The 12,870-nt window shown below is 37.7% G+C and overlaps 1 protein-coding gene across 9 annotated transcripts in view; it reads left to right on the top strand.

The window, feature by feature from the left end:
- The window catches only part of LOC107154714 (protein HIRA), a 99,436-nt gene extending 86,566 nt beyond the window's left edge, over nt 1-12,870 (top strand). For 8 of the 9 annotated variants that reach the window (XM_048785132.1, XM_048785138.1, XM_048785135.1 and 5 more), the window contains one exon: nt 12,005-12,870. In XM_048785132.1, the coding sequence (XP_048641089.1) occupies nt 12,005-12,444 (440 nt within the window). In that variant the 3' untranslated portion in view covers nt 12,445-12,870. Of the gene's footprint in view, nt 1-10,574; nt 10,662-12,004 lie in introns of all 9 variants that reach the window. The other variant, XM_015500400.2, reaches the window with a different exon arrangement.

The following is a 12,870-nucleotide window of genomic DNA, read 5'->3' as shown; positions in this document are numbered from 1 at the left end:
CAGGGGGATATGTAGTGTTGGTGGGATGTTATTTCATGTTGTGTAACCAAAAACACCTTGACTGAGTAGAGACCAGAAAAGAGGAGGAATGAAACCATGCATATATTTCAGGGGAAGAACATTCCCCCAGAGGAAAAAGCAAGTAAGTGCAAAGGGTCCAGGATGGGAGAACTTAGAATATAAAAAGAGCCAGGTGTAAGTAGCTACAATCTCAGTGATTCAGGAGGCTGAGACAACAAGAATCCAAGTTTGAGATCAGCCTCAACAGCTTAGCAAGGCCCTAACAACTTAGTGAGACCCTGTCTCAACATAAAGACAGAAAGGGCTAGGGATGTAGCTCAGTAGAAAAGTGTCTCTGGGTTCAATCCCCAGGAATAAAAGATAGAAAAAGAAAAACAGTTGAGCTGAGTGGCAATAAAAGGGTGAAAGAAGCCAAGGTGAGAAAGTTTGGAAGGTCATTCCTCATAAGACATTAAAAGTTTTGGCATATACAGTGGCCTCCTCTGTTTTTTATTCTATTTTTTAGTTTTATTACAGTATTTTCAGTTGGCTAATGCTGGATTCAGAATCAATTCCCTTTACATCATTGAACATATTCTTCCATAGACTTTCAGCATCCTGAGTTGTTGCTTAAAAGTCTGATGTAAATCTGATTTCCATTGCTTTATAAGTACTTTTGAGATCCTGGGTTGGTGTTTTGAAGATTCCAGAGCTCCACATCTTTGTCTTTTATTCATTCTCTGGATAGACTTGTGACATCCTTTAGTTCTCTTCTTTGATTATATCCTCTCTTTCATTTTTCCATCATCTGAGAGAGATGTCCTTTTTTTTAAAATCTGCCTTCTCATTTTTAAGATTTCCAATTTGCTGCTGAATTCTTAATTTAGTCTTTTATTTACTTGAGCATAGTAAACTTAGTTCAAAGTTTTTATGTCTGATAGTTTTAGTATTAGGAGCCCTAATGGATATTTCTGTTGCCTATCAATGTTTCTTCTGTTTCTCATTCCTATATGTTCTTAATTATTTTTGACTGCTGGATATGGTATTTTAAAAACTATTTGTAGAAAGAGTTTGAGCCTAAGGTGATGTTATTTTCTTCCACAAACCACTTTTATTTGCCACTACCACAGAATGCTTGAACTCGTTCAGGATCAAGGTCTTCTGAGCTGCCCATAACTCAAAAGTAGGCAATAGTTGTCACAGAAGTGGTTTGCTTCCAATTTGCACTAGGGAGCATGACTTTGGGGTAACAGCACACAGGTGTGGATAACAAGGATCCCTTTTCTTAAGCCCTAGTCCTGGCTTTAGTCTCCCAAGGCCTTCAAGTCTGGTAGAATTTACTTGCCAGCTATAAGCAATATAACTTCCTGAGACTTTGTCCAGGAGAACCTTTGACCTTCACCTCCCAGAGTCACCCATCAACGTGGTCTCACCTGCTTTCTGCAATCTATAAACCTCCTAAAATCACTGGCTGCATGTGGTCCCCTGTGACTTGTGACAGAGGCAGATGTTTTCAGCTCTAGGTAGATAACAGTCACTGAAATAGACTTTTTCTCCCCTCCAAAACAAATTATTATTCTAACCTTTTCTTCATGGTCACAAAGTAGTTCTCATGTCTGAATTCAAGGAAGGAGAATAGGAGGATGTCAGTACCAACAATATCCACTCTTCTCATCAGGAAAACAAAAAAATCTCCCAGAAACTAGATTGTCCTCATGGGCAATCATTAAATCACTTAGGCTCTCCTATTACAAGACAAGCTCAGAAAGTAAACGCTTTTCTGCCTGTATAAAAAAGATTATGTAATTTATTCTAATTAGGATCCTATTCTTGTGGTTGTACATGATATGGAGTTACCCTGATTGTATATATTCAAATAAAGGCTAGGAAAGTTATGTCCAATTAATTCTTCTTCCTTTTTTTTTTGAGAGAGAGAGAATGAGAATGAATATCTTTTTTGTAGATGGACACAACACAATGCCTTTATTTTTATGTGGTGCTGAGAATCCAACCCGGGTCGCGCCCATGCTAGGCAAGCACTCTACGGCTGAGCCACAATCCCAGCCCCATGTCCAATTAATTCTACTATTCTTTCCCATTCCCCTCCCCACTCCCTTCCCTTTATTCCCTTTTGTCTAATCCATTAGACTTTTATTCTTCCCTTCCCTACCCCTTGTTGTGGGTTAGTATCCACATATCAGAGAGAACATTCTACCTTTGTTTTGGGGGGACTGGCTTATTCACTGAGCATGATATTCTCCAGTTCCATCCATTTACCAACAAATGTCATAATTTCTCTCTTTATAGCTGAGTAATATTCCAGTGTGTATATATACCACATTTTCTTTATCCATTCATCTGTTGAAGGACATCTAGGTTGCTTTTGAGTATAGACCCAGGAGTGTGATAACTGGATCAAATGGTGGTTCCATTCAAAGTTTTTTAAGGAACCTCTATACTGCTTTTCAGAGTTGTTACACCAATTTGCAGTCCCACCAGCATTGTATGAGAGTACCTTTCTCCCCACATCCTCACCAACATTTATTGTTACTTGTATTCTTTTTTTTTTTTAAAAGAGAGAATTTTTTAATATTTATTTTTTAGTTTTTGGAGGACACAACATCTTCATTTTATTTTTATGTGGTGCTGAAGATTGAACCCAGCGCCCCGCACGTGCCAGGTGAGTGCACTACCACTTGAGCCACATCCCCAGCCCCACTTGTATTCTTTATAATTGCTATTCTGACTGGAGTGAGATGGATTCTCAGTGCAGTTTTAATTTGCACTTCTCTAATTGCTAGAGATGTTGAACATGTTTTCATATATTTTTTGACCATTCATATTTCTTCTTCTGATTAGCCCATTTATTGATTGGGTTGTTTGGGGTTTTTTGGTGCTAAAGTTTTTTGTGTTCTTTGTGTAATCTGGTGATTAATGCTTTCCATGTATGTATAATATGCCAAAATACATTCTCTATCATGCATATGTAAAAAGAACAAATTAAAAAAATACACTACTGCCAGGTGCAGTGGCACATGCCTATAATCCCAGCAGCTTGGGAGGCTGAGGCAGGAGGATTGCAAGTTCAAAGCCAGCCTCAGCAAACATGAGATGATAAGCAACTCAGTGAGACACTATCATTAAATAAAATATAAAATTGGGCTGGAGATATGGTTCAGTAATCGAGTGCCCCTGATACCAAAAAAAAAAACAAACTACTGCTTGAATAATATTGTATATAATTTATTCAAAAAATATATTTTAATATCAAGTGTGGTTAATATTGTTCAACTTACAAATGCACACTTTATTGAAGGAGATTTTGTAGCATATCTATATTTTCTACATTTAATGTTGATGTAGAATTTATTTCTTCTGTGATTCCTATTTACAGAATTGATTTTCATACCAAGCAAATGTCTGTTCCCATAAAGCCACTTTAAAATCACTTTTGGGGGCTGGGGTTGTGATTCAGTTGTAGAGCGCTTGCCTAACATATATAAGGCATTGGGTTTGATTCTCAGCACCACATATAAATAAATTAAATTAAGGCTCATTGACAACTAAAAAGATAAAATAAAATCACTTTTTGTTGACTGTTGAAAACAGTATGTTTTTAATTCCTTATAAAATTAATTTATATACTAAAAAATATTATGTATAAGAGGTCTACATGACCTCTTGTTATAGCTGTGGACATAGCCAACTCCCAATATCTGCCACATTCCTCCTCACTGCAGCATGATTCCGAATTTATTCTTTTTTAAAAAATTTTTTTATCCTCTGGTTGTTTTATCATCTAGATTTTGGGGGTAGAGAAGGTGAGCATGAGCCCAATGCTTTCTTGAGTTTCCTTGTAAACCTTATTTTTTGGTACTAGGGATTTAACCTAGAGGCCCTTTACCACTGAGCCACATCTCCAACGCTTTTTATTTTGAGACAGGGTCTAATGAAGTTGCTTAGGGCCTCGCTTAGTTATTGAGGTTAACCTTGAACTTGGGATCCTCCTGCCTTAGCCTTCTGGGTTGCTGGGATTATAAGTGTGCACTAATGTACTCAGCTCTTTGTGAACACTTTTATGGTGAGAATTTGGTGATCCCAAGTGGAACTGTTCCTTGAGAAAATAGAGCTTGGGATGGAGGATGGACTTCCAACCAACAATACAATTCAGCATCCCTGAGGTTTTATTAGGAGAGCATTATTTTATGTTTAAGAGCCACTTAATATTTCCTTTTCTTTGAACTAGCAATTGAAGCAATTTTATCATTCTTTTTTCTTATTGATTTGTAAGAACTCTTTATATATTGTTCTATATACTCTTTGCAATTTGAGCTCTCCATACTCTTTGCCATTTGAGCTGCCAGTACCCCTCAAATGCTCCAAAAGTCCAGACTTCTTTCATCTTCTGATTCAATGTGCACCAGAGGAAGACAGGAAACAGTAGGTTGGAGCACTTAGGTGCTTGGGCTTTGTGATGACCATTTTTGCAATCTAGGAATAAATCCCATTTGGATCATGGTGTATAGTTCTTTTAATGTACTGTTGAATTCTGTTTGCTAGTGTTTTATTAAGATTTTTTTTTTTTTTTTTTTTTTTTGTCAGTGTTCACAAGGGTCATTGGCGTATAGTTTTTCTCTCTGACTTTGGAGTCAGGGTTATCTTGGCTTCATAGAATGAATTAGGAAGTGTTCTGACCTCTTGAGGTTTTCAGAAGAGTATGTGGAAGATGGATGTTAATTCTTTAAGTGTTTTGTAGAATACACTAGAGGAATCATCTGGTCCTAGGCTTTTCTTGGTGGGGAGGTTTTGATTACTGATTCAGTTTACTTGCTAATTAGAAGTCATTACAGATTTTTTTATTTCTTCATGATTCAGTCTTGGTAGGTAGTGTGTATCCCTTTCATCTAATTTATCCAATTATTAGCATACAATTATTAATAATATTCTCTTGGGGCTGAGGATTTAATTCAGTGATGGAACACTTGCCTAGCAAGCATAAGGCCCGGATTTTGAACCCCAGCACCATACATACAAAATAATAGCATTCTTACACATGTTCCTTTTGTTTTTGTTTTTTATACTGGGGATTGAACCTAATGGGCCACTCAGCTAAGCATGTGCCTTCCTGGTGCAGTCTATTTTATTTTTGTGTCATTGGTTATAGTGTCCTCTCTTTCCTTTCTGATTTTCATTATTTGAGTTCTTTCTCTCCCTTCCACCCCACCCCACCTCACACCACCCACATTTAGTCTAGCTAACATTTATCATTTTGTTGATCTTTTCAAAGAACCAATTCCTGGTTTTATTATCATTATTTTGTGTTTCTGCTCTAATCTTTATTGTTTTCTCCTTTTACTGACTTTGCAGGGAGATGGTGTAAATGGTGCTGAGAATTGAACTCAGACATACGTTACTACTGAGCTACATCGACAGCTCCTTTTTATTTTTTATTTTGAAACATCAAACTCAAGATCCTTCTGCCTCAGCCTCCTGTGTAGCTGGGATTATAGGCATGAGTTTCTATTCTAGCTCTAACTTTTAGTTTAGTTTGTTCTCTGTTTCCTTGAGGTGTAAAATTAGATTGTTGATATTAAATCTTTCTTTTATACTGTGAGCATTTACAGTTATGAACTTCCCTCTTAACACTACTTTCACTGCATCCCATGAGTTTTGATATATTGTATTTTCATTTGTCTCGATATATTTTGTTTTCCCTTATGGTTTCTTCATATTATTGGTTATTTGACAGGGTGTTTTGTTTTGTTTTCGGTTCTGGGGATTGAACCCAGGACCTCACACATGCTGGGCAAGTGCTCTACCACTAACTGTATCTCTATCCCTAAAAGTGGTATTTTATTAATTTCCACAAATTTGGGGATTTTTGAGTTTTTGTTCTGCTGTTGATTTACAGTTTCATTCCATTGTGGTCAGAAAAGATAGTTGGTACAATTTCAGTCTGTAAATGTATTAAGACTTATTTTGTGACCTCACATACAGTGTATCCTGGAGAATGTTCCATTGCACTTGAGAAAAACAAGTATTCTGTTGTTTAGTGGAGCATTCTATATATGTTCATTAGGTCCAATTGGCTTTTTGTTGTTCAGGTCTTCTGTTTTTTTATTGATCATGTCTGGTTGTTTTCCCCATTATTGACAGTAAGATATTGAAGTGCTCTTATTGAGTGCTTTCTCTCTTCAATTTTGACAGCTGGCTTCATATATATGGAAGTTCTGATGTTTGGTGCATTTAAATTTACAATACTCACTGAATTGTCGTTTATATAATGTCCTTTGTCTTTTGTGATGTTTACAGCATAATAGTTTAAAACAGTCTGTTTTGTCTGATATTAGTACAGATTAACATTCCTAATCCACAAATTCAAAATGTGAAATACTCCCAAATTGGAATCTTTTTGAATGCCACCATGTCACCAGAAGTAGAACATTTCATACCTGACCTTATATGACAGTTCCCAGTCAGAACACAGGCACTCTAAAAATATTATATAAAATTACCTTTGACCAATGTGTATAAGGTATATATGAAACATAAATGAATTTGTGTTCAGGCTTGGGTTGCAACCCCAAAATCCATGTACATGCAGATATTCCAAAATTTGAAATATTTTCAGTCCCACACATTTTGGAGAAAGGATACTCAATGTGTTCAGCTATTTCTGCTCTCTTTTGCTTACCATTTGCATGGAGTGTTTTTCCCCCTATCCTTTCTCTTTCAACTAATGTGTGTCCTTAAATCCAAAGTAAGTTCCTTATAGACAAATATAGTTGGTTCCTGTTTTTACTTCATTCTGCCAATCCATATTTTTTTATTGAAAGATTTAATCTATCTACACTGAAAGTAATAACTGATAGGTAAAGACTTAGGATGCTCATATTTTTAAATTTTTTGTATTTTTATGGGGTTTTTGTTTGTTTCATTTTGTTTTTTAAACATGAGTCTCACTGTGTTGCTCAGGCTGCCTCAAACTTCTGAGCGCAAAAGATTCTTCTGCCTGAGCCTTCAGAGTAGGTGGGACTACAGGTGTGCACCACCATGCCTGGCTATAGCTTTTTTTGTCTCTCATTTCCTCCTTTACTATCTTTCTTTGTATTTAATTGATTTTTTTTTTTTAGTGACATGTTTTGTTTCCCTTCTCATTTCCTATTGTGAATACTCTATAGATATTTTCTTTGTGGTTTCCATGGACAGTACGTATAATATTCTAAAGTTATAACAGCCTATTTTAAACTGATACCAGCTTAATTTCAGTTGCATACAAGATTTGTCTACTCCTTTATAGCTCCATCTTGCCCATTTGGGGTTATTGACATTATAAATTATATCCTTATATTGTGTACTCTTTTATAATTATTTCTTTGTTTCTTGTCTTTTTTAAATCCTATAGGCAAAAACCAGCCAAAAGTACAATAAATACAGTTTTCTTGTTTTGTTTTGTTTTGTTTGCCATATTGGGGATCAAACCCAGGACCTCACACATGCTAGGCAAGTGCTTCACTACTGAGCTGCATCTCCAGACAATAATACAGATTTTTATATTTGTCCATTTTTAACTTTTACTGGAGAAATTTTTGTGTTACTTACATCCTTTTGTTTCAACTTAAAGGACTCCATTTAGCACTTCATATAGAGCTGGTCTAGTGGTAATGAACTCCCTCCCTCAGTTTCAGTTATCTGGAAATGTCTTAATATCTCCATCCTTTGGAGGAAAGTTTTGCTTGATATAGTATTCTCAGTTGACAGGTTGTTTTGTTTTGTTTTTTTTTTCCTAATTTTAGTAATTTAGATATGCCATCCGTCTGACTACACTGATAATCTTATTGAGTATCCTTTTTATACAATAAGTCACTTTCTTGTGCTGCTATCAAGATTCTGTCTTCACCTTCCCAAAGTTTGATTATAGTGTGGGTTCCTTTGAGGTTTTCTTACTAAGGTTCATTAAGGTTCTTATATTTTTAAATCTATGTCTTTCTTCAAATTTGAAAGGTTCTTGGCCATTATTTCTTCATATAAGCTTTCTACTACTTTCTCTATTATCCATCTGGAATTCCTATAATGTGTACATCAATGTACTTCATGTTGTTCTATAAGTCCCTTAGGTTCTGTTATCTTTTTACTCCTCAGACTCCATAATTCTTCCTTTTGCCTGTTTGAATCTACTATTGAATCCCTCTGCTGAATTGTTTCAATTCAGTTATTGTGGTTTTCAACTCAGAATTTCTGTTTTGTTCTTTTTTATATTTTTCTTTCTCTGAATTGTTATTCTCGTTTTGTTCAAGTATGGTTTTTCAGATTTTGTTTAGTCATATATGTTCTCCGTGAGAATAATTTAGATTTTTATTTGGTACTAGGGATTGAACCCAGGGCTACTTTATCACTGAGCTACATTCACTGTCCTTTTTATTTTTTATTTTGAGACAGGGTCTTGCTAAAGTTGCCAAGGTCTAGCTGAGTTGCTGAGTCTGGCCTCAAATTTGTGATCCTCTTGCCTCAGCCTCCCAAGTCCCTGGGATTGCAGGTGTGCACCACCACATCTGGTACTCATCTATTTATCTTTCAATTGATTTACTTATTTACTTATTTATTCTTGACGTGAGGGTCTCACTATGTTGCCCAGGCTGATCTGGAACTCTTGAACTCAAATAATCCTCTCAGCCTTCAGTGCTATCATTACTGATGTGCACCACTATACCCAGCTCATAAACTTTTTTTTTTTTTCATACCAGGGATTGAACTCAGGGGCACTTGGCCACTGAGCCACATTCTCAGCCCTATTTTGTGTTTTATTTAGAGACAGGGTCTCACTGAGTTGCTTAGTGCCTTGATTTTGCTGAGGCTGGATTTGAACTCTCAATCCTCCTTGCCTCAGCATCCCAAGCTTCTGGGATTATAGGCATGCACCACCACACCCAGCTTCATAAACTATTTAATCTTGCAAATGCCTTCAGGTGAATCACAGCAATTTGGGAGTATTTAGGGTTTGTTTTTTTTTTTTTCCTATTCTTTTGTCATATAAGTAATTTTTAATTTCAGTTAATTAAAGTGAATTTTCTCTTTGACCTCTTGAGTTTTACTCACTTGTATTTTAGTCAGAGAATGTGATTTGTGTGAAGAGTAGACAGATTTCCTATCTAAAGAACAAATGGCTAAGGGTCTAGGATTGCAACTCAACAGTAGAGCGTCTACCTTATGTGTACAAGGCCCTGGGTTTGATCCCCAACACTGCCCCCCGCCCCTCTCCACAAAAACAGAATAGATGGTAAGCCAGGAGTGATATTGCAGGTCTGTAATCCCAGCACTTGGGATTCTGAGGCAGGAGGATCAAAATTTTGAGGCTAGCCTCAACAACTTAGTGAGCCTGTGTCCCAAAATAAAAAATAAAAAGGGCTAGGGATATAACTTGGTGGTAGAGACTCTTGTGTCAATCTCCAGTACCAAAAAAAAAAAAGAACAGGCTTTGCAAACCCATAAAAATCCAAACTGAACACTAATGTTGTAGTATGATATATAAACAAATGTGTAGCTACATTTGGATAAAACTGTTTACCAAAATAGATTTGACCTGGATTTGACCCATACTGAACCACCATCTCATGTTTATCTGTTAAGATCTGCTTTTAGAGAAAAACTTTATATTTCTATTTATGCCTAAGAATTACATGTGTTCCATGAGGCTGAGGTTATAGCTTAGTGACAGAGTGCATGCTTAGCATGCACAAGGCCTAGGTTGAATCACCCGTACAAAAAGAGAAAAAGAGTAAGGGAGGTGGACAATGAAGAAGAAAGGAGGGAGGGAGGGTGGGGATGTGTTCTTTAAAGTCCTTTGGTGGCTGCAGTGGTGCACACCTGTAATCTCAGCAGCTCAGGAGGCTGAAGCAGGAGGCTCCCAAGTTTAAAGCCAGCCTCAGCAACTTAGCAAGAGCCTGTCTCAAAATAAAAAGGGCTGGGGATGTGACTCGGTGGTTCAATCCCTGGTACCAATAAATAAATAAATAAAGTCCTTACCATTGTGGATGCCTCATTCTATATATCTATTAGGTCATATCTGCTAAATGTTGGGGTCGTATTAACTCAACATGCACAGTTTTGTCCTTCTAACCAATCACTAATTGAGAGTGTATTAAAATCTCCCCCTTGGAGGTTGGTTTTGTCCCTCTTTTTTGACTCTATTTTACTAAAGTTTTCTTTCTTTTTTTTTTTTTTTTAATTGTCCACTTTGGTAACTATAAAATGAGTGCTTTCTTTAGTTTTTACAACATTACTTTTTCTGTCTTTAACTTTCAACTTTCAGCTTCTGTGTTTTTGCATGTGTGTGTGTTTTCTAACCCCTGCAGTGCTGGGGGTTGAACCCAGGGCCTCACACATGCCAGGTATGACCCACCATTGATTGATCTATGTCCCTAGCCTTATGTGTTTCTTGCCAGCATAATATGGCTAGTTTGGTTATATTTTTTTCATCACCATGTTCAGTCTACTTGCATTTATAAATTTTATGAATATAAATATATAAATTTTATGAAAAGAATTGATCATATTCTTTTTTATACTTCTTTTAGCAACTTCTGGATTTAACCTCTTCTTACTTTGAAGATTTCCTACAAAAAATTTTGTGAGCAGAATCCTTCTCATGGCAATATTTTGAGGTCTATAAGTTTATTTTGTTTTTGGTTTTTGTCTATGTATGATGCTGGGAATCAAACGTAGGTCCTCATATATAGTAAGCATGCATTTTACCACTAAACTACATCCCCAGCCCTAAGAATATTTTTATTACATCCTCATATATAAACAATAGTTTGGCTTAATTTAAATCTAGATTAGATAAATTTTTCTCATTTGCTCATAATATTAGTTTATTATGAATCTTGGAGTCTCTTCTTTGTAGTTGTATGCTCTTTTCCTTTAGGAAATTTCAGAATTTTTCTTTGATATTGCAAATTATACACATTTCATTCTAACGTATCAAGATGTTAGTTTTTCCATATCTTACTTGGTCAGCACTCTAGAGAGCCTTTCAATCTAAACCATTGATTTTTCCTTAATTATATGAAGTCTACTCATTTCTCCCAAGTATTTCCTTTCATCTCTCCTATGGAACCCTATTATGTGGTTGTTGGACCTCTCTACTGCACTGTTTATCTTTACTTTTCCCATATAGTTTTTCCTCCCTGTTGGAGCCTGGGCTTCTCTTACATCTGACCTGCCTTTCCTACTCTGACTTGGTCTTCAGCAGCAGCTACCCTCCTACTTATCCTATCAATACCTGTGTTGCTAAACATAATATCTATACTTGGTTTTTCTCCCATCATTTCTAGTCTTTTTATGGGTTTTTGTGTCACATTTACTTTAAAATCCTGGGCCTTCTCTTCCAGTGATAAATGTTATCTGGCTAGCTGTTTTCCCTTTGAAGTAGCTGTCCTACTCAAGGTCTACTCTTTGGCCTGAGCAGCAGAGAGCCCACCTAGCAACACGTATTGCAGACTATGGTGCCAGTGTGCCCTGGCTAGGGGAAGCATGGACAAGAGCCAGGGGCAGAGATTATCGATACTAATAAAACCAGATGCTTCCCTCCAGGGCCTCCATACCTCAGGCTTGAGCTCCAGTGCCTAGGGAGCATCAGCATAAGGAGCAGACTCTCCTGAATGCCCACCCTTCTGACCTTCAGCCCTCATGTGCCAACTCCATCCTGTCCTAGAATGTCAAGTCCCTATAGCCACTGTCCTGTCAATAAAAGGTCTCCAGAGCCTGTCCCAGCCTTCCCTCCTTTATCCCTGAACTATAGTACTGCCCTTCACTCTGTCTCACACATGGCCTAGTCCAGTCCAGCCTTTTAACTCACCAGGGTTCATCATATGCAGAGGAATCATTCTTTTCCCTTTATGGTTTCTCCATTGAGCAGTCAAGGGTGTCTACCAGGCCAGGAAAATGTCCCATATCTGGGTCTCCTTCCTGACACTTTCACTCAGCTGTCACTCTGTGTCTACAGGGTCTGCGGAAGAGGGAGTTGCTAAAGGAGCTATTGCCAGTCATTGGGCAAAACCTCCGCTTCCAGCGCCTCTTCACCGAGTGTCAGGAACAACTCGACATCCTGAGGGACAAGTAGCCTGCCCCGACCTGCCCCAGCAGCAACAAGGGCAGGGCTACACTCTCACTGCTAATGATGCCCAGGGTTGCCTCTCACCTGGCCAGTCCGTAGTAGGAGGAGACATTGGCAGGCAATGTGCTGTCCTGCACCAGCACCAGCCCAGCTCCCTAGGTGGACGTGCCCTGTGTCCTGGGCCTGTTCTTGCTTCAGAAAGGGACAGCTCGTTCCTCTCTCCAGGGTCCCCATGCAGAGCTGGGGCTGGGGTTGTGCCCTTCTGCCCTGGGGCCAGCAAGATGCTCCTGGGCCTGCCATCTCCAACACGGCCCCATGGTGGACACTAGCCCCTGCAGCTCCAGGCACTGTGCTGCTTCAGCTATGACGAATGAGCCATTTGTGAGAGCAAGAATCTGCAAACATTAAGTGTTATACAGTCAGCAGACTGACCTGAGACCTATGTAAAAGGAAAGCTGTTCCAACACATGGACTATTTTTGTACTAGAATTTGCTAACTTGTAATATGGAATTTTTCTTTTGGCCAATAATCAGGATTTCCCTATAAGTTACTTGGACATTGGTCACTTGTAGGAAATTTAAACTCTAATTATGACAGCTACACTGAAAAATAATTGTACTGAAATTAACTTGTCTATTCATTTGGTTTAATTTTTAAATGTTTGTAAAAAGAGATGTTTTTTGGGGGATGGGGCAAATGGGAGGGTGATTTCTTTTGTAAGTGTAAAATAAATGAATACGCATTGGATACCAAA

This window comes from Marmota marmota, unplaced genomic scaffold (genome assembly GCF_001458135.2).
Source record: "Marmota marmota marmota unplaced genomic scaffold, marMar, whole genome shotgun sequence".
NCBI lineage: Eukaryota > Metazoa > Chordata > Mammalia > Rodentia > Sciuridae > Marmota > Marmota marmota.
The sequence above is the reverse complement of the archived record's forward strand: the minus strand, read 5'-3'. Positions and strand labels throughout refer to the sequence as shown.